At 50.9% G+C, this 19,165-nt stretch overlaps 5 protein-coding genes across 8 annotated transcripts; 2 read left to right on the top strand and 3 right to left on the bottom strand.

Annotated features, from left to right (window-relative positions):
• Nucleotides 1-355: 355 nt before the first annotated feature.
• On the bottom strand, nucleotides 356-4,097 carry pvalb9 (parvalbumin 9). 2 transcript variants are annotated; one of them, XM_062560048.1, is made up of 7 exons: nucleotides 4,017-4,097; nucleotides 3,782-3,910; nucleotides 2,925-3,120; nucleotides 2,143-2,210; nucleotides 1,718-1,850; nucleotides 1,372-1,481; nucleotides 356-635 (listed from the first exon to the last, which is right to left on the bottom strand). In XM_062560048.1, the coding sequence occupies exons 4-7, from the start codon at nucleotides 2,201-2,203 to the stop codon at nucleotides 610-612; spliced, it is 330 nt and encodes a 109-aa protein (XP_062416032.1). In that variant the 5' UTR covers nucleotides 2,204-2,210; nucleotides 2,925-3,120; nucleotides 3,782-3,910; nucleotides 4,017-4,097; the 3' UTR covers nucleotides 356-609. The 2 variants fall into 2 exon arrangements, with proteins under 2 accessions (XP_062416032.1, XP_037318699.2); XM_037462802.2 differs by having other exon boundaries at nucleotides 3,782-4,084.
• A 504-nt stretch (nucleotides 4,098-4,601) lies between these two features.
• Nucleotides 4,602-6,591, bottom strand: pvalb3 (parvalbumin 3). The gene is made up of 5 exons (XM_037464704.2): nucleotides 6,489-6,591; nucleotides 5,976-6,052; nucleotides 5,540-5,672; nucleotides 5,155-5,264; nucleotides 4,602-5,017 (listed from the first exon to the last, which is right to left on the bottom strand). Exons 2-5 carry the CDS (start codon nucleotides 6,034-6,036, stop codon nucleotides 4,992-4,994), a joined length of 330 nt encoding a protein of 109 aa, XP_037320601.1. The 5' UTR covers nucleotides 6,037-6,052; nucleotides 6,489-6,591; the 3' UTR covers nucleotides 4,602-4,991.
• Nucleotides 6,592-8,528: 1,937 nt separating this feature from the next.
• On the bottom strand, nucleotides 8,529-9,305 carry LOC119212970 (parvalbumin, thymic-like). Its single transcript, XM_037463872.2, has 4 exons — nucleotides 9,210-9,305; nucleotides 8,986-9,118; nucleotides 8,806-8,915; nucleotides 8,529-8,663 (listed from the first exon to the last, which is right to left on the bottom strand). The coding sequence occupies exons 1-4, from the start codon at nucleotides 9,268-9,270 to the stop codon at nucleotides 8,635-8,637; spliced, it is 333 nt and encodes a 110-aa protein (XP_037319769.1). The 5' UTR covers nucleotides 9,271-9,305; the 3' UTR covers nucleotides 8,529-8,634.
• A 537-nt stretch (nucleotides 9,306-9,842) lies between these two features.
• Nucleotides 9,843-15,954, top strand: LOC119213013 (serine/threonine-protein kinase LMTK2-like). Of its 3 annotated transcripts, none has more exons than XM_037463992.2 (4): nucleotides 9,843-9,876; nucleotides 14,992-15,457; nucleotides 15,529-15,586; nucleotides 15,715-15,954. In XM_037463992.2, exons 2-4 carry the CDS (start codon nucleotides 15,137-15,139, stop codon nucleotides 15,867-15,869), a joined length of 534 nt encoding a protein of 177 aa, XP_037319889.1. In that variant the 5' UTR covers nucleotides 9,843-9,876; nucleotides 14,992-15,136; the 3' UTR covers nucleotides 15,870-15,954. The 3 variants fall into 3 exon arrangements, with proteins under 3 accessions (XP_037319889.1, XP_037319888.1, XP_037319887.1); XM_037463991.2 differs by lacking the exon at nucleotides 9,843-9,876 and adding an exon at nucleotides 13,558-14,066; XM_037463990.2 differs by lacking the exon at nucleotides 9,843-9,876 and adding an exon at nucleotides 13,558-14,124.
• A 1,769-nt stretch (nucleotides 15,955-17,723) lies between these two features.
• On the top strand, nucleotides 17,724-19,004 carry bhlha15 (basic helix-loop-helix family, member a15). The gene is made up of 2 exons (XM_037463988.2): nucleotides 17,724-17,927; nucleotides 18,346-19,004. The coding sequence occupies exon 2, from the start codon at nucleotides 18,384-18,386 to the stop codon at nucleotides 18,960-18,962; it is 579 nt and encodes a 192-aa protein (XP_037319885.1). The 5' UTR covers nucleotides 17,724-17,927; nucleotides 18,346-18,383; the 3' UTR covers nucleotides 18,963-19,004.
• Nucleotides 19,005-19,165: the final 161 nt, after the last annotated feature.

Genomic DNA, 19,165 nt, shown 5'->3' with positions numbered 1-19,165 from the left:
CCCCCATACCGACACAATCCAACTTGTTAAAAATGTTTTCTTTGTGAACAAATGAAATCCTTTATACTCAAGCTTACTGTTATACTTAATACAAATAGCTAAACTGTAAACATATTCCAAGTGGGTTTGATATAAAAAAAACAATAAGGTACATTTTGCAATGAAACTTTTTCTCTTGTTAAATTCAGACATGCAAAATAACCCAATCAGATTTTTATTCCCCGAATGTATTCCCGGCTCCCTGCTCTCTCCTCTTGATGAATCTGCTAGCATTTATGCACATTTATGGGTTATTGTCATAGCATTTGTTTGCATTTATTCATCAATTACAGAGGACATAAGTACAAAGACGTGATCTGTGTTTAATGTTTATTAAATGTCACAGGGTGGGTGGGGTGTTCACAGAAAACCCCCCATAAAAGTAGCCATAGGAAAGACACATTAAAAGAAGTTTGTTAAAATGTTTAAATGAAAAAAATGTAATTGAGCATTGTGTAATTAGCATTTAATAGAAAAAAAGATCACAAGGGAATGGAAGCGGGGATCAGAAGGCTCCTGGGGAGAGAGGACTGAAGACCTGAAGACTTGAGCTCTGATCATCTGTAAAACTCAGGAAAGAACCATTTTCTGGAATTCTAGAGGAGGAAAAACAAGCATCAAAAATAATACCTGAAGGTGGTGGACAACAGTTTTTGGATTGTCCAAATCCTTTAAACTATTGATAGTGCGAGTAACTGGACCTCATACCATGTACTCACTGCTGTAATAAACATAAAAAGACACTTTATGTTTTAAATCTGAGCTCAAAGGATGGATTCACCCTGACCTCTACAGTAAAAATGTTTAAGCTGTAGCTCTCATATGTTGCTTTTATAGAGTCAGCTCATAGACATTTGGCAAAGCCCCTCAAGTACGCTCATGGGTTTAAACTGGGAACTGGGAGCAAACCATTTGTCAATTTATGCCTATTTTTTATAGTCAGTCCTCTGTTTAATCCAAGTAAAGAAGCCGAAGAAAGGGCACAGAAAGAACATCATAGAACAAATATCCTTTTTAGAATCAGGAGCAAATTGCTCAAAATCTAAACCGCATGATCTGCAGTGGCTGTAAGAAGGTATACAGCTTCAATTGCATTAGAAATTAAATTGAGTTAACATACTATTTCCAAGAATCACACATTTTCCCCATATTTGAGTGCTTCAGCACAGCTACAAATTGTTTCATTTTTAATAAAAGGAATCAGGTATGAAATCAATGAGGTTAAAGTGCTCAAATGACACATGTTGTGGTAGTCGCACTTGATTTAAACGAACCAATGAGATCCTCCTGCTGGCATTATTACACACGGAATGTAAGAACTTAGATACCGACCCTGGACTCCGATCCTGCCGTCACTATCATCATCAGCGGCTGATATGAAGCTCTTGGTCTCTGCCTCAGTCAGTGTCCGCGCTCCGGGGACAAACCGCAGCAGGAAGTACCTAGAAATACACGCGCACGCCCACGGGAACACGCTGTAATCACTGCAGTCAATTGTGCGCAATAATAAGCACATGAAGGCACAAATGCCTGAATCTCACAGCTCGGGTGGATTATATAAACCAGAGGCAGTGGACCTTTACCCAGCAGCAGATTATCACAAGACATTTACAGTGGGTCAAATGAACAGCAGCATCAGTATCAGGGCCGATGCACCACCACACGTCGCCTCACACACTTGAGCTCGGACTCCTCGATGAAGCCGCTGTGGTCCTCGTCGAGGATCCGGAAGACCTCTTGGATCTCCTGGGGCGTCTTTGAGGACAGGCCACACAGCTGGGAGAACTTCCTGAAGCAGAATGAGTCAGGAGCTGCAAACACGCACAAGCACAACCAGTGTCAATTGGGGCCCGTTGGAAGCTGATGTGGAGATTAAAACCGCATGTGGTTTATCGACTGTGGATTATTTAGTTATTTAAAGAAAAACACATTAATCCTGTGATGGTGTTGGACTGTTCAAGTGCATGGATGAGTCATGTACTGCACAATGAGTTTGATGTGAGAGGAGACTTCTGACATCGGTAAGCAGGGTGTGTCTGCGTGTGTGTGTGTGTGTTTGTGTGTGTGTGTGTGTGCGTGTGTGTGTGTGTGTGGAGACGCTACCTTGACAGTCCTTGACAGCATTTTCAATGGCCTCAGCTGAAAGGATGGAGTTGAGCGACATGTTGGTCCTGTATGCTCAAAGAAAATAACTTGTGTTATTATTATCTGTGTCATGGTGGATTCATTTATTTTTTATTATATATATATATTTTTTAGATACAGGGTCAAAATTATGATCCCATCAAAACGCAAGTCAGGATTTCTTTTGTTTGCCAGAAGAAAATTTTGAGAGTCAGAAAAAGCAGAAACATGAGATTTTTTACCAGATTGAATGAATCTTTCCTTCCAGAAGGGGTTTGGTTTATTTCAGCCACTAAGCTTCCTGCTGTAATTCCCGTGCATGGGGACACTGTTTACCACCTTTGAACTAGCTAATTGGACTGGCTGCGTTGTGCAAGATATTTGGCAATTAGGGACCATTCAAAAGTTATTGGAGTGGGAAGGGGTTTAAAAAATATGATATAAATGTAAAAATGAAATCTTTATCCCCTGATAACAGTTTTACTGCCTGAAGGCTTGAAATTGTGTACATACGCTTATTCTGTTCTATAAAGGTTTGTCACCTTTAATGAATACTTTATAGGAATCACATTTGCTCAGTGAGCGGTAATATGAATAAAAATATTGCTTCTTTCATTAGTCAACATGTCCGCTAGTCAGGGAGAAACCACTTGAGACCAGGCTGAACCTTTCTAAAACGTGCATTAGATCAAACAAATCATGCAGCACACCTGGCCAACACCTGTGCCCCCCCCCCCCCCCCTCGGGCGTCAGGGACTCACCCCGCTGTTGGGCTTCCTCTCCGGCTCCAGGTCCCGAGCAGCAGCAGCAGCAGCAGCAGCAGATGGAGGAGGCTTTGTGGAGCCCGGCTGACAGCTGCCTGCGTCTTATACGCTGCGAAGGATGCTTGAGTTTCCGACCTGTCGGGGAGGATCAGATGTTTCCTGCAGCCCGCCGCCTCCTTCTCGTGTTCCTCACCTGCCAATTAGCGTGCACTGTCGGTATCTGCCACACGCGCCCTGACATCTCCTCCCAACCCCCCCTCCTCCTCGCTGTCACGGAGTTGTCCAATCAAGTGTTTCCTCAATCTATCCCTCCTCTCCATCCCTCGCTGGCTCCCTGCAGGTGCATGTGTGCAGGCTTAAATATCTCCAATTTAATCAGGTCCCTTTTTTTTTCTCTCTTTCTGGTTTTAGTGAGTAATCTGCTAAATCCCAATCAGAGCAGTGGGTCATTATATGACTCTGTGTTGTCCTCGCGTGACATTATGTGTCCCACTGACATGTTCAAGGTGTTTTGGTAAAATACACTATTTTTACTGTCGTGTTTTTCTGACAGTAAACTTGTGCAGAATGGAATACTTATTTATTCAATGTATTTGGAATACATTTCACTTTATACATTATAGAACAACCTATTAGCAGCCTCTATTATAAATGGCAGCATAGAGGAAGTGGGAACATGATCCTTTACAAAGTAAATCTATTTCTCCGTGAGTCCAGACTCAGAACCCCGTCTTTGACGTTTTGCTCCTTCCTATGAGGGTTTTCATGAAGACAAGCTGTGTACTGACTCCCTGTCAGATGACAGGTTGGGTGCAGATTGAAGCTATTTTTCACAGGGTTCACAAGGGTTGTACCTGGTCGCCATGGCAACTGGCCAGTTGTTGATGATGTTGTTGTTGTCTGCAAAGGGAAGCCTTTCAAACCCTCCCGATGCAGCAGCGTCTCCCGTGAACCCAGTCAGCGCTGATCAGAGCGAACGGAGGCTTTTTTTGTAACGAGGACCAAGGGAATAAATCTCATTATTCTTAAAAGAATCACCTGCGGCGGAGCTTAACACTTTGTGAGCGGCAGCTCTTCCACTCATCTCACCCTCGATGAAGTCAAAAAGCCAAGGCATGACTTGGAAGTCACCGTATTCCCTGTAAGCCTCCAGGTTCTCCATGAAAAACCATGCAGCGGGTGACTGATGCGCCACCTTGTGGCTGCTTCCCATCAATGTAGTTCCAGGGTGACATGTGGGGGGGGGGGGGGGGGGGGGTTGTATTCCGTCTCAGTGTAAATCACCGTATCAGCACAGTGAGCTGCAGCCTTACTTGGTCTGGTATGCCGGCTAATGTTAGAAATCTTTAGGTCGCACAATGCACATCACAGAGACTTTTGAAGTGCTTCCCTTTTGAGCTGCTGTTGCATTAGATCCACATTTTAGCTCAATGTTCTAGTATTTGCCGTCACTGTGGCCTCAGTGCCTTTGTCTTGCTTAAGAAGAACTGTTTTATGTGACTTGCTCTGCTCTGTTCATTAGGTGCTGTCATCATTCAGATTCATCATTTAAATCATCTTCTTTAGTGCAAAGCGAGATCCCTTGACTGTCTTTGTTTTAACCTTTCTGGCAAATAACACTTTGTTGTTTCCTTGATTTGTTGAATCAGAACCATATAGAAGACCAGGGTCAGACTTATTGAAAAAGAACCTTTATTGTTTTCTCATCGTCTGTCCGTTTCCCATAAAAGTGCATCATCACTGATCTCACAGTAAGCAAATCTCACATAGTGAAACAAGAACAGAAGTGAATGAGAGAGAGAGAGAGAGAGAGAGAGAGACAAGTCAACCAGGTACATTCATCGTGGACATAGCCAGAGGGGGAGAGAGAGAGAGGTGGAAGGGTAGGGGGAGGGGGGGAGGGGGTTACGGTCCGGTGGGGGAGAGGTCAAATGTATAAAACTGGTGAAAAGAGAGAGAGTGAGAGGAGGAGGAGGAGGAGGAGGAGGAGGAGAGTGGAGGAGTATGTCTTGGCTCAAGTTGTTCCTTTAGAGCAGTGAAGTTAGATGTTGGTCAGATCTTCATTTAACCCTTGACCATGGCGGCGAACTCTGCAAGGGGGGGGGGGGGGGGGGGGGAGAAAAGGAGGAGACAATCTTTGAGTGGCGTTTCAAGGTATATGCAGGGCCGCACGTATATATTTAGATCGGGGTCGTAATTCAAGTTGGAGCCGCCCTCGTCCTCTCACCGTCCATGCCGATCATGCCGTCACCATCAGCGTCGCCGGCTGCGAGGAAGGCCTTGGTCTCGGCTACGGTCAGAGCTCTGGCAGAGGCAGAGAAGTTCTGCAGGAACAGCCTGGGGGGGGGGGGGGGGAGCAGAGGGAAACGATGAGTATTACACCGCATGTAACGCAGCAGAAATAGGACCCTACTTCTCTCTCTGGTTGATTGGCTCTAAGCATTAAACACTCAGTGCGTTCTCCTGGTTTGTGTTTAGTTCAGAGTGATTCAAGATGTCAGCAAGTAATTCCCCTTAATGTGGTTCCAAAATGTCAAGTGTGTTCCTCTGTGTCCTCCTCAACACGAGGAGACGTGGTAGGGGTGAAAAGGCGAGAGAAGAGAAGTGCCTACTTCAGCTCTTCCTCCTCAATGAAGCCACTCTTGTCCTGGTCGATGACTTTGAAAGCGTTCTTGATGTCATCAGCGCTCTTTGCAGCCAGGCCGATCTTGGAGAAGAATTCCTTGTACTTGAAAGAGTCGGCAGCTGCGAGGAGACACAGAACACGCTCAGAACATTGCTTTTGTTGCTTTCTGTTGCTCTGACCACTCATCAGCAGAGATGAACATGCGGGTCCACTAAGATGCAAGGACTTCAAAGGTCCCGCCCTGCATGCTCACTGCTATCGATGCAGCCCCGTAATGGGTTTCAAATGACACCCGGATGCTGAATGCAGCAGAGATGCATGGGCCCACTTTGAGCTTTGGGTTTAATCTGGTAACGCGATTCTGTATGAACGGCAGGCTCCATGAAGTGTGCCTGCTGTGTCATTGTCGGGGTGGGGGTTACCTTGGCAGGCTGCGAGGGCTGCAGTGATGTCAGCCTGGTTCAGGGATGCTGCTAGTGCCATTTTGATTTGTTGTTAGCTGAAGGGAGGAGAGCAGAAGACAAGTCATCAGTTCAGCTGGAGCGAATCAGACAGGATTAAGCAGTTTTACTCAGAATCTATCTAGAAGCATAGTTAACTTCCCTCACTGCACCTCAGGGTTCAGCATTCAAAATTAAGGAGCTACAGTCATTTTCATTATATCATGCAATATATTTTACAGTTGCTCTGTATTCCTCTCTGGCAGCCCCAAAAGACAAGGCACAAATGATCGGAAAAGGTAGTCCAATTTTTCCAAAACCAAGCCCTCCAAGGCAAAAGATCAAGTATCCTTTGCAGCAGTGGTTGGTTGGCAAATAGCTTTTTCCCCCATTTGGTTCCATAGTCCAACTCTGGCCCTTTCCTCGATTTGTATCCCATTGCACGAAGTCGAAGCCCCGAAACCCTCTCTGAGTCAGGCAGTGGATCTAACTCACCTCAGGGCTATCTCTGAAGGTAAGAGTGGATTTGCTCAGGTTGAATCAGCTCACTGCAGTGAACCTCTCAGCCGCTCCCGCGGGCTTATATACCTTCACCCGGGGGGAAATATGATGCATAGGCTATGTAATGGACACTGTGCGCGAAGCAGTCGAAGCAGTCGGTCGAAAAAATGTGTCCAGTAGACAGAGCCGTTCTATTTATAAGCACATAAATGAAGATGCTTAAATGGTAGGCTGTGTGGGCCTATGCAAAAGTGCTTGATATTGCACACGGCTAATTATATACGCTGCTGATTTGGGTGAAACGTACTCTGTGGCTCTTTGATCCGTTAAACTGGGCCCTGCAGGGTAAACCCCCCCTCGCGTTGTTTATTCAAACTATCGGAGCTACTGATCGGGGGGGGGGGGGGGGGGGGGGGGCAGACGGGTGAGTTTAGCAGTGACGTTGCTGGGAGACCGTGTCACAACATCGCGTCGTGCTTACAGTCACCTGCCGCCATCGATTGGCCAGGTGAGCACCTGATTGACCGATTGAAGGGTGTGTGATCGGACTCGGTTCAGAGAGGTCTGGTCGTTGTGATCGATCCCCACGGGTTAAAAGCTTTATGTGTTTTGTGTCTCGTCACACTTTATCTCTGCAGTCTTCCTGCAAAGTTAAAAACACGTTCCCATATGTCTTCATCGGGGTGTCATTAGAGGGCCAAAGAGGGGGAGTGACCCACGTCCTGGATCCACCATCATCAGAACCCACTGAACATGCAGCTCAGGCCCGTGTGCCAGCTGGTATTTTTGGAGCTCCTACACCCATTCAGGCCGTTTCTCCTTATGGCGATGAAAGTATTTCTGACGCTATTTTTAGGAAACACCAAAATCCGATGTCACAGGTACCCCCCACTCCCCCAACCCCCCCCATCGGCGTCTCCCCCCTGTGGCGTTGAGCCGGCGTGCTCCTTCCACGGAGCTCTCGTGCGGCTCCAGACAATGAGGTGAAGGAAGCAGCGTGAGGGGGTCCTTCCATGCCCATATTTGCCCCCCCCACCCCCTGACAGGTGCAGGCTGTCATGGAGCCGTCACGCATCAGGTGGCTGTGTTGAAATGATCTCGACACTGACGCCAGTATTGAATGGTCAGCAGATTTGAATGGCTTTAATAATCATCTGTATATTATGTATTAATCGTCAGGGCAACCTACGGGTGGCTCATTAATTCTTATTTTAGTTGAAGCATCTCGACTAATTTGTTACTTCCTTTACTTTAGTAGCTTCAGATGTGTCATGTTTCAGAAGCCAGATCCCCCCCCCCCCCCTCTTACTCCCTCCGGCCCCCCACCACCACAATATGTATAAGTTAAAATCTAGTTGAAAGCGTGTCTTTGGCCTTTAGCGTGGCCTGTGGTCACAGGAGGTCTCTCACCTCGGACGACTCGGCCATAGATACTGGAACTATTCCTGCCCTTCTTCTATATCAGGTTTAGATGACATACATCTCACAGCGCGGATGAAACGCATCGAGCAGGGCTGTGGGTGCCCCCCCCCCCCCCGCCCCCCTCCCCAGCAGATATGCAGTACATATGTTTTCCCTTTTCATTAGTGCTTCTTAACCCACGATGTACCTCTAGCGCTCCACCTGAGAGCAGGAGTTTGTTCCCTCCAGAAATAGAAGTGAGAAGAGAGAAAGGTGCAGACGAATGTGCCCCCCCCCTCCGAGAGAAGTCCTGCAGAGAAACTCTACCCTGTCCCAGTTCCTCAGCCAGAGACCCCATTCCTCCCATCACAGAGCTTCTTCCCCCGGAGCCTCCATCCCAGCTGTGTCCCGCCTCTGTGCCCCCCCCCCCCCCCCCCCCCCGACCCCCCCACACGATCGCTTATTCGAGTTAACGATTGATACGCTGACTTCACGTTGTCTAATAGTAAAGATATAAATAACCTGTATGTGAGATTGACGCATCATTCATACCGTAGAAGCCGATCCAAGAAGAGAGAAACCGAGGAGATGCTCAACATGACACCGGGAGAGGAAACATCTCAGGTCACAATCTTTCATCATTTCATTTCTTTATTTGAACACATAAAATCCCCGGCTGAGCCTGTGTAATTTACTACAGCTGGTTGTAGATGATCACGACGCCACGAATCCCACGGCTTTATGAAGACTTGATCAGAGCAGAAAACTCTAAAAAGGAGAGAGAGAGAGTTTGAACGATGGAAAGGAAGGAGACACTTTGCATTAAGCTGCTCTTTTCTTTTACTGTTCTTCTCTTTTCTAACACGTCTTCCAGTGAGAAAGGAAGCGCTCCTCGTCCTCATGCTCCCACCTTCCCAGCCGATCTTCCCGTCTCCGTCTGCGTCCCCCTCCTTCAGGAAGCTCCTGGTCTCGGCCGCGGTCAGGGCCCTCGCTCCTTTGGAGAAGTTCTGCAGGAACAGTCTGACAAACGAAGCCCCGCGGTGAGGAAGAGGAAGAAGAAGAAGAAGCTGGATGGAACAGAACACTCAACTGTAACTCATCCTGCTCAATGAAGCCGCTTTTGTCCTGGTCCAGGATTTTAAAGACACTCTCGATCTCCGTTGGAGTCTTCTTGGACAAACCCACGGCCTTGAAAAACGCCCTGGGGCTGAAGGAGTCCTTCCCTGGAGGTCGAGTCACAGATCAGATGCGAGTTCAGAGGACGAGGAGTCGTCCCGCAGCGCAAAGACGGAGGCCTTCGAATCGTCTCCTCACCTTTGCAAGCGCCGATCGCCGATGTGATGTCCGAAGCTGCGAGGAAGTCGGTGATCGCCATGCTGGAGGAGACTCTGCTGTGGTGGATGGGGCAGCTTGGTGCCATATGTGACCGCCGCCCCCCCCTCCCTGCCCCCCCCCCCATGCACGCACCCGGTGTCACAAACCACCAGTGTCCTTCTGTCCGCTGTCACCTGCAGCTGAACACTTGAGCAGAGCGCTGTGTGTGCGAAATGGACCACGAGAGCTCTCTACAGGGGTCAGAGGTCAGAGGGGCTTTGAACCCACCTGGTCAGGTAACATCTGTCAGTGCGGTGGTCCCTGTTATTACGGCCCGTGTCACCGACACCTGGCCATGCAGAGAATGGCCTCATGGTGACCTCATGAGTTCAAAGCAGAGGGATTTCTGCGATTTCACATTGAAAGGACAACAAACACAATGGGTGTCGGTGAATTTTGGGATTTGGGATGATGAAAACCACCTGCTGAGGGGTTCTCACGGCTGCAGGTGGCTGTTTGCAACTATTAAATAAAGGAAATGGAGCTTGAGTGACACACTTAAGTTGTAAAACAAAGCCTCCTCGCCACGTTTCACGTCAGAATTTAGAAAAAAAGCATGAGCGTGAGCGAGGGGACCAACGCAGAGCTGAGGACCCCAGGTCACATGGTAGGTCACATTCTATGCAAACTAACAAACTGTTAAACTACGTTGTTCTGCACTGAGAAGTCTGCGTATCGATAGAAACAAAGAGGATCTCTTTGACAGGATGCATCATTGGGGGGGGGGGGGCAGTTAACTCAAGGGTTAATCTCTCTTCACTAAAAGTTTACAACCACAAAGCCTGAACGCTCTCCAGTTGCCTACTCCAGAAAACATCCTGTTTATGTCTCCGCTCTTCACTTATTCAGCTGGCGGCGTCCAAACGCTAAAAAATGCTAATGCTAATTAACGCCTTCACTAAAACAGTTCGTCCCGTAAGCCCCCTTTATCGGGATGGATCATCGGGATGGAAACGATAGCCTCCTGCATGCTGAACCTAATCCTTGAGTCCACGTCTGAGGAGTTGGACTCGTGCACACGTGCGTCCCCTGAGGAGGCCCGGTTGCTGCCTCGTCTATTTCCGTCCAGAGAGGCTCTTAAAGTCCGACTCCACCTCCGGCGCTTTGAGCCCCACCCTCGCTAACAGTTTCCCCCTCTGGCTCCTACCGAGAAGGCCTCCATCTCTCCATCAGTGCTGTGTGTGTGTTCTGACATCAATCGATCCACATGTGGGAGAGGTTTGCATTATTGTTGAAATATTCAAATGCAGAAAATGTAAATGTGTGTAATCTTACATTTGTTTTCATATCATCTGTACAAATGAGAAATAAATGTGTAGCTCTGTTTTGTGCAACATTCTGCGCTGAACGGAGAGCGAATGCCAGCCGGCTCAGGATGCAGGCGATGGGCTGGGCGTGCTGGGACAAGGCGGGGTAGGGGGGGTCGATGGGGGGGGGACTCCCTGGGGCGTCTCTTAGGAGAGGAGGGGAGGCAGTGGTCTCAGAAAACGGACTCGTTTTGGACCTTCCCTGAGAACCCAAACGAGTCTCCAATTCAGAGAGAACAGCCTCTCAATGAAAGTGTCCCCTGTCCAGTGTCCCCTGTACAGTGTGAGACAGTGTGAACCTGACCCCCCCCCCTAATGAAGATATCTACGTTCTCCCATGTCGCAGACCCCTGTAAACCTCATCACATTTAAGATTAGCCGCTGAAACAGATCCACTCTTATCTGCTCAAACCGGGCCCCTCCATAAACACTTTGAACCACTCGAGGAGCCCCCCCAGCTGTCTCAGGCCGCCCTGTGTGTGTGTGCGTGTGTGTGTGTGTGTGAGGTCAGAGGCCGGCGGCCCTGACATTTCAGGCCGATACCTCGCCACTTGCGTGCGTCGACTTCACGTTTATCGGTGAATTATTGGCTTGATCAAAACACCTTTTATTCATCAACAGACCTCTGAGTGACAGGGCGACATCGGGGAGGCTCAGCTGCTCCCTGGAGACCAGGCCAGGGAAGTGTTACACGTTACAGGCATTGCTCAACCTCCCAAAAGTGCAGAAGCAGCAAAGGGCCCCCGCCAAGTGACAGACAGGCACAGGCCTCCCCCCCCCCCCCCCCCCACCAAGCTGAGGTTTAGTGGTGAAAGCTGCCCTCTTTTCAATAGCAGTAGTGTGGCTCTGATGGGAGTCAACAGTCAACGATTTGAAGACTAATCACACTTTTTTCTAACGTTGATATTATAACGTGTGTGTGTGTGTGTGTGTGTGTGTGCGTGTGTGCGTGTGCACTGCAGAAATCCTCCACCCCTTCCCTCACACGAGCCCACTTCCCTCCACCGCCCCCCAGTGGTGCAACACCACAGCGCCGTGTGCTGTAGAAAAACAGGTTAATGACTCAAAAGCCACATTCCTGCTCTTGTGTCATGTGACAATGACAACAATAAATATCTAATACATGCTAACTGTGTTAAAAATACAAATGATTTGGATTCAGCAACACTCCAGTAAATGTGGTGAATTCATTTTGACTTAAGACACACATTTAAATGTTTGTGTGTATTTGAGTGTCACACACTTGAGTTCATCATCATCATCATCATCATCATCATCATCATCTTCACGTGTCCTTCTTGTTTGCTAATGGCTGCATATCCTCTGGCATTAACGCATTTACACCCAGAAGGACTTAAGTCTGGTGTTTTCCTCCCGTTGCTTTTCAGAAGAACATTTACCCCCCCAACCCCCCCCCCTGCGTGTCTTGGAATGGACTCCGCATGGTGAACGATGGCTTAATGAAGGACTCTCAGTAATGCCCTTACAGCACCATGAAATGAATAACAACAGACCTACACCCCCCCTCCTCCCCTTCTCACTCACACAACCCCCCCCCTGTCCCCCATCCCCCCCCTGTCCCTCCACCCCGTGTCCCACAATCACACGCTCCTCCTGTTTTTACAGTCACACACACACACACTTCTCCTGATATGGCGGTGCCCTTGGCAGCAGTGGTGCTGGACGAGGCCAAGCCCCCCCCGGGGGGGGGGGAGCAGGTGTACTGCTGTCATCAGAGGCTCACACATACGTCTGCAGCGAGACGGGTCGCACGCTCGCGTTAAAGAGTTAAAGATCGTCCCCAGGAGAGGAGACGTTCTTTCAGGCTCCAAGGAGAGCGTCGCCTTGTACCAACTGCCCCCACCCCCCCCCCCCCCCCCCCCCCGCTGTGTCCAAATAAAGGCCGCAGACAGCACTGTGCCTACCCAGAGTGCTTTGCAGCGCGGCGGGCTCCATGTGCTCCTCTTCAGGCCCCCGGTGTAACCCGCGCGCTCAGAATAAGCCCGGAGGTCTCCAATTACCCCCCCCTCGCACGGATTGTTTGGTGTCACTGGCCGGCTGGATGTGATGATTGTGCGTCTGTGGTGTAAAAGGATCGTTGCACGACCCCCCCCCCCCCACTACCGCCCCCCCTCCCCCGCACGTTACAACTCAATCCCAGCAGACCAACACCAATCAAGTCACAATTAAAGCTGAGGGGTCCCATCGGGGATCGGGCCTGTTCTCACCCTCCGGGGTGGGGGTGGGGGTGGCGATGCCTTTGGCCTGAGGTGACCCACAGCAGGTAACGGCGTTTGAAACCAGAAGAAGGCGCCTCTCATTCATCTGACATGCGGGGAGCGTATGAGTTGACGGGATATCGTGTTGTGAGCCACTCGGATGGCCCCCCCATCAATCACCCCCCCCCCATGTGAAAATAGAACGTGCCGGAACGAGCTCACATTTTGCTAAACACGTTCTGCAAAGTCCAGCACAAAAAAAAGAGAGTCGAGTCTCAGCAGGTTGCTGGGGGAGACACGAGGCCTCGGGGGGACGGGGGGGACGGGGGGGGGGGGGGGGGGGAAGACGGGGGGACGGGGGGGGGAGGGGGGGGGGGGGAGAAGACACGGTCTCTCTCTGTCGCCTCGTGGAAACAACATCCTGATGCTGTCTGGGTGTGAAAAAGCAGAACTCCAGCATCAGTGATTTTGTTGCCAGGGGGAAGACAATAGCAGCTGATCCATGTGGGGGCCTTGAGGTCAGCTGCTGGGGGGGGGGGGGGGGGGAGGGGCTACCAGCAGCTGACCTCGTCATAGCTGCATCACAACAATAGTTCCACGTGTCCACCGCCTGCTGCTCTGCTTCGCACCTCTAGAGGGAGCCGATGGTCACTGATGAGCGAAAACATGAACGATATCAAAAAAGCGAACTAAAGACTATTTGACGCCTTTGGTTTCAGGCTAAATAAATAAATATTATATATATATATATATAAATATTACATACAGAATCCTTTTAGTTCACATATGATCAATTTCAATGTATTTCACAGTGTATTAAAATCCTCAGTGATGAGTAGCCAGCAATGACTTTGTGAATAGAGCTCCACACGAAACACTGTGTCACCGTGACATCCGTTCTGCTGACGACCCGATAACTTATTGATCCCATCATGCACTCTGCTGCTGCCCTCTCAGCCGACCCGATAACTTATTGATCCCATCATGCACTCTGCTGCTGCCCTCTCAGCCGACCCGATAACTTATTGATCCCATCATGCACTCTGCTGCTGCAGCCTCCGTGCGTGTGAGCGCCCCGTCCTTCTACTGTCCTCTTCATCGCCTCCCTTCGGCCTCCTTTCACCCCTCCTCCCTCTCTCTCTCTCTCTCTCTCGCCCCATACATTCAGCCCGGCGTCGGTGTCGTGCTCGTCTGGACGCAGAGAGATTTCTGAACGCGTTTTGTAACGTCCTGCTGCGGCAAGACATCAGATGACGTGTTTTCTTACAGAGGTGATGGTTTGAGTTGGATTTCTAAAAGGAGGCGCGGGTACAGAGGAGTCAGGAGAAGGTATCGTTTGGATGCGTCAGGGGAAGCTTTCAGTGTGTTTGCGGGGATTCGAGTGTGTGTTTGTGCGTTGGTTGTTTGGAGTTGATTGTGATCTGCGTTACTCAAAAAGGGGGCAGTTTGCAGGCTTCACGGCCTCCTGCATACGTGCCTCAGTGTGTGTGAGACCACACCGTTGTGTGTGTGTGTGTGTGTGTCTCCGTTTACATCCTTTACGTCACCGCCGCGGTGAGTCAGCTCCTCTCTTCCTCTCCTGAGTCACTCGTCCAGCGGTTGCTTGGTTACCGCAGAGCAGCGAAAGTTTCCTATTGCCTTTGTCTCCGCGGATGGATGGGCTCCCCATGTTTATTCAGGCCCAACCACGTGTGTGTGTGTGTGTGTCTGTGCACCGCTGCTCACCTCTTAACAGAAGACGTTTAAACGGAAGCACTGTAGACATATATATATATATATATATATGTGTGTAAAAGAAAAGTCTACAAATGAGTGCCAGCCAATGTGAGAGCCACTGGGCCCCTGGTGGTGGTCTACTTGGCCCCTGGTGGTGGTCTACTTGGCCCCTGGTGGTGGTCTACTTGGCCCCTGGTGGTGGTCTACTTGGCCCCTGGTGGTGGTCTATTTGGCCCCTGGTGGTGGTCCACTGGGCCCCTGGTGGTGGTCCAGTGGAGGGGAAAAGGGGGATGGACCAAAAGAGACACACAATGATGAGTAAATGGTGCTTTAAACACATTTTACAAAAAGGAATAAATAAAAGCTTACTTGGCTTTAACCAGTGGGAACAATGGCCAACGTCACAGAAACCAGTACGGGGGGGGGGGGGGGAGTTGTGCCAGTCGACACAGCCCATAACACAAGTTGTGCGTCCCACAGGGATGAGGAGTGGAGATCCTCAGGGGAGTCCATCCGGGCCGCCAAAGAGCTCCAGGCCGCCGCCGTCCTCGGTCAGAGGGGGGGGCGCAGCGCCTCAGCGAGAGGAGCCCCGTCCTTCTGCTGCGGGCTTCTTCCTGTCGTGAACATGCGAGATTCCAACATGGCGACGGACGCCGTCACGGGGGACCGGCGCGACCGGCTCGCCCTCTTCTGCGACGAGGACGCCGCGCTGCAGCGTCTGCGCGGCGTCCTCCACCCGGAGGGCTGCGGGACGTCTTCGGGGGACGGAGGCCCGAACACCAACGACCCCAACGGGAACCAACGGGAACGTGTCATCAGAGACAATCTGAACATCCTCAAAGGTCCCTCCTGCGCCCCGGGGGGGGCGCCCGAGAGGGACGCCAACGCAAGGAAGAGGAAGAGCGTGTCCTTCGAGGACGACGTCATCGTCTACCTGTTTGACCAGGTGCTGTTGAGCCGTCGGTCTGTTGTCTCCGCAGCCTGAAGGCCGCTTCACGCCCTCTGTTTCCTCCTCAGGAGAGTCCCACCTCGGAGCTCGGAGCACCTCCGCCGGAGGGGGGGTTTGAAGACACCGGTACTGCACCTTCATGTTCATCATCACGTCGTCTTCTTAAGGAACGTAGAACTCATAAATAAACGCGTTATTCACCGCTGAATGAGTTCTCTCTGTGTGTGTGTGTGTGTGTGTGTGTTTTGGCGCAGGCTTGGAGTGGGAAGACGACTTCTCAGCTCTGGAGAAGCAGCAGGCCTCGACCCCGGCGGCGCCCCCCCGCCGAGCTGCCCCGCCCCGCCGCTTCTCCCTGTCCCAAACCTGCCTGTTCCTCACCCATGTCAGCGAGTCAGACCTTGAGCTCTGAGATAAAGACTTGTTTACACACACACACACACACACACACACACTGGGCTTATTTTCACGACACGCTGGTGGTCAAGCGCTGCCCCCCCCCCCTCACTCCCCCCCCCCCCCAAGTCACGTTGAGTGCTGTCAGCCAAAGGCCAGCTCGGCCTAACGTGACATCCACACTTGTTTTCCTTTCAGCCTCGGCTTCATGGAAAAACTGACTAATTGACCAGATCTCACCCTCTTCTCCTCTAACTACCCCCCCTCCCCCTTTCCCCCCCTCCCACACACTCCTCTTTCCTGATGAGTCACAGATTTTAATGGGCTTTTTAAAACATTTTCTTGGTGACATCACAGCCACGCTGGCCCGCGTGGTCCCGGGTCTGGAGCTCCGGTCCGAGAGGCCTCTTCCAGAGTCATGTTGTTTTGACCGGGGGGGGGGGGCTGTTGTTTTCAGTTTGTTTTGCTCGGGGGTGGGGGGGGGGGGGGGGGGGCCCTGTTTGCTCGCCTCATTACTGAAGTGCGTTCAGCTTAGAATTTATCAGCAGCTGTGACTGAATAAACAGAGCGAGCCGCTGCAGGCAGAAACTGAACAAACTGGCGGGGGGGGGTGGGGGGGGGTAGATAGTGTTTCCAGCGAGGTTTGGTTGATTAGATACAGTGTACCTGAGGAGCAGGAAGTGCTAAACCTGGGCGAGCTCAGTTTTCTCACACACACACACACACACAAGCTGTTCAAGGACAGGAGCTGGGAGCGACACATCTGTAAATTATTGTTGTGTGAGGATGTTAGTCGTAACCTACCTCAGTGTCAGGCTAATACTGACAAAGGCTGAATAAAAATGCTGCTCTTCGACTTCATTCTACTATTTTCTGATGTTGCGTCTGTTTTTATTTTTTTTTTACATTTCCTAACATGCATTAACATGATTAATTCCCCTGAACCTTCTGGTTCCTGGTGCTACTGGGACGTTGGAGCTGCTGGTCGCTGTGAAACAGACGGACGGTCGGTGAGAACATCTCATGACTCCACGATCCGCTATCTGACATCCCAGCGGCAAAGGGCAAACAATCCAAACTGCCAACAGGTCGCCAGGTCAAAGAGGCACGGCGGAGTCCCCTCGGATCCCAAATGCAAACGTTGGGTTTACTGTGGTGGAGCTTAAAGCTGCTCGTGTGCTAAACCGTGCGGCGGTTTGAATGAGCGTGAAGGTGTAGCCTGGAGGACTGTATTCAAATGAAGGCGATAAGGCCACCATGGAAATTATGTTAACTGCTTCCAGTTAGCGGAGTGGCAGAGAAAACAACACGTACGGCTTCTGACTCCATCTACTATCTCACAACGTGTGCAGAATGGCTTGAATCATGTGCTTTATTGTGTCTTTCATGGTGTCACACAATAGTGCTAATGGGACTGAAGGAAAACACTGAATCATTGCATTTTTAAAAAAAAATGTGTGAATGCTGATATTCACACAAAAGTAAGTTTTGTGCTTTTGAGGCACTTTTCATGTTATGCTACCTTAGACTTCCGAGTTAAATGTTTAACTTTTTACTTATTTAATCATTTCCGTGGCTTTAAAAACATCTGATAAGATCAAAACATATGATGTGTTGATGCTAATTGTAAAATAAAGTACACGTGGCTCCTGCATGCTGCATGTTGCATAATAGGGACCTAGCAGGTTTAATATATTCTTAGAGTCAGTCTGTTTATTTGTCACTCAGTAAATCATTCGCACACTTTGGTGACACGGATGCATTTGGAGTTTCTTTCTCTGCACCTCGCGGTGTTCACGGCTGGTCCGTGACGTCACGCAGAGGTAGCCTCGGACACGAGCCGGGGGAGGGCGGCTCGCTCACTGATTGGCTGAGCAGCGCGACGTGGCCATTAGCCGGTTACAGGTAGCTCGCATGTGACAGTTATCTGCGCGCGCGCGTGCATGTGTGCGTGTGTGTGCGCGCGTGGCGCGCTCTCCGCTCTTCTACTCCCGGTGATGGTGCGTCGGAGGAGCGGCTGCGTGGGGACGATGTTCCAGTCCACACTCTGAGGGGGGAAGTTGGAACACTCGAGGTAAGGCTCCCAGTGTTTCACTTTAAACGCTCTTTAGTCTATTAAAGGGACACTAAAGAGAGACACGTCTTGTTACTGTTAAACCGCTCAGTTTCAGAGTATTTGATGATGTGCTTTAGAAATGAACATGGCTTGTCATGACTTAGTGGCTTGCATTGGACTTTAAGAAGTCTCCCCCCCCCCCCCCCCTCGTGCATCATGCTTGATGCTGTGCATCTCCCGGCTGTAGACGTGGCCTCTGTGTTCTTGTGATGGTAACCTTGAGAGGGGCTTTATCGCAGGGCCGCGGGGATAAGAGCGGCGTAGATTAACAGCCTGACCTCATGGAGGTTTCCCACTGACGGAGGCTGATTAGATGGAGCAGGACGACCCAACTCATGTTAAAACGGGCTTTTCTCTCTCCATCTTTTTCATCCAGGCGCGTTGAAGCTGTGAGGAAAAAAAGTCCACCGCAGGATGAAGTCCAAAGGAAAGGCTGGGAGACCCTCCAGGAGGACCTGGTCTGAGGCCCAGCCAGAACTGGACCTGGAAGCAGACACAGAACCAGAACCAGGCTCCAGCGAGCAGGAGGGCTCGGAGGCCTCGGTCCGGATCGGCGGCTCCTGGAGGGGGTCCCTGAGGGGCGGCGACGGCAAGCGGAAAAGAGGCGCCGGCCGCCGCCAGCGCCGGCAGCACGGCTCCGGCGCCACGGAGCGCAGCGCCCGGCGCCTGGAGAGCAACGAGAGGGAGCGCCAGCGCATGCACAAGCTCAACAACGCCTTCCAGGCGCTGCGCGAGGCCATCCCCCACGTCAACACCGACAAGAAGCTGTCCAAGATCGAGACCCTGACGCTGGCCAAGAACTACATCAGGGCCCTGACCACCGTGGTCGTGGACATGTCGGGGGGCTGCCTGCCCGCTGGCGGCGGTGGCGTCCCGTCTGAAGCCAGCACCGCCAAGCTGCTCCAGTGCTACCAGAAGCACCTGGAGGAGGAGGGGGAGGATGACCTCACCCAGTACCTCACCCACGCACGCAGCTTCAGCCAGCGCAGCTAACAGCGGCTGCAAGGCGGCCCGGAGGCTGTGAGAGGGAGGGGGGGGGGGGGGCGCAAATGTCAAACCCCAGCCGGGTCCTTGTCTGGGACCCCTGCAGGGCGATGTTGCAGACGTGCTTGAAGGGTCCGTCTACGTTGCAGCTCGGTGGACAGAAGGACCTCATTGGAGACCAGGCGGTGAAGAGCTCATGAAGAACGTCTGTA

The sequence above is a fragment of the Pungitius pungitius genome, chromosome 21 (genome assembly GCF_949316345.1).
Source record: "Pungitius pungitius chromosome 21, fPunPun2.1, whole genome shotgun sequence".
Classification (NCBI taxonomy): Eukaryota; Metazoa; Chordata; class Actinopteri; order Perciformes; family Gasterosteidae; genus Pungitius; species Pungitius pungitius.
Note: the sequence above shows the minus strand (reverse complement) of the source record. Positions and strands in the feature narration are given on the sequence as shown.

Bases quoted from the DNA above. Each gene is read 5' to 3' on its own strand.
- pvalb9 (XM_062560048.1), bottom strand. From the start codon at position 2,203: ATGTCGCTCAACTCCATCCTTTCAGCTGAGGCCATTGAAAATGCTGTC. The intron at 1,482-1,717 runs GTGTGTGAGGCG...GTGTATTTCTAG, and splicing joins ATCGAGGAGTCCGAGCTCAA to GTACTTCCTGCTGCGGTTTG. The intron at 636-1,371 runs GTCGGTATCTAA...TTCCTCCTCTAG, and splicing joins CGGCAGGATCGGAGTCCAGG to AATTCCAGAAAATGGTTCTT.
- pvalb3 (XM_037464704.2), bottom strand. From the start codon at position 6,036: ATGGCACTAGCAGCATCCCTGAACCAGGCTGACATCACTGCAGCCCTC. The intron at 5,265-5,539 runs GTAGGCACTTCT...CCCCCCCCCCAG, and splicing joins ATTGAGGAGGAAGAGCTGAA to GCTGTTCCTGCAGAACTTCT. The intron at 5,018-5,154 runs GTGAGAGGACGA...CCCCCCTTGCAG, and splicing joins CGGCATGATCGGCATGGACG to AGTTCGCCGCCATGGTCAAG.
- LOC119212970 (XM_037463872.2), bottom strand. From the start codon at position 9,270: ATGGCGATCACCGACTTCCTCGCAGCTTCGGACATCACATCGGCGATC. The intron at 9,119-9,209 runs GTGAGGAGACGA...CTCGACCTCCAG, and splicing joins GGCGATCGGCGCTTGCAAAG to GGAAGGACTCCTTCAGCCCC. The intron at 8,916-8,985 runs GTTGAGTGTTCT...TTCGTTTGTCAG, and splicing joins ATTGAGCAGGATGAGTTACA to ACTGTTCCTGCAGAACTTCT.
- LOC119213013 (XM_037463992.2), top strand. From the start codon at position 15,137: ATGCGAGATTCCAACATGGCGACGGACGCCGTCACGGGGGACCGGCGC. The intron at 15,458-15,528 runs GTGCTGTTGAGC...TTTCCTCCTCAG, and splicing joins TCGTCTACCTGTTTGACCAG to GAGAGTCCCACCTCGGAGCT. The intron at 15,587-15,714 runs GTACTGCACCTT...GTTTTGGCGCAG, and splicing joins GGGGGGGTTTGAAGACACCG to GCTTGGAGTGGGAAGACGAC.
- bhlha15 (XM_037463988.2), top strand. From the start codon at position 18,384: ATGAAGTCCAAAGGAAAGGCTGGGAGACCCTCCAGGAGGACCTGGTCT.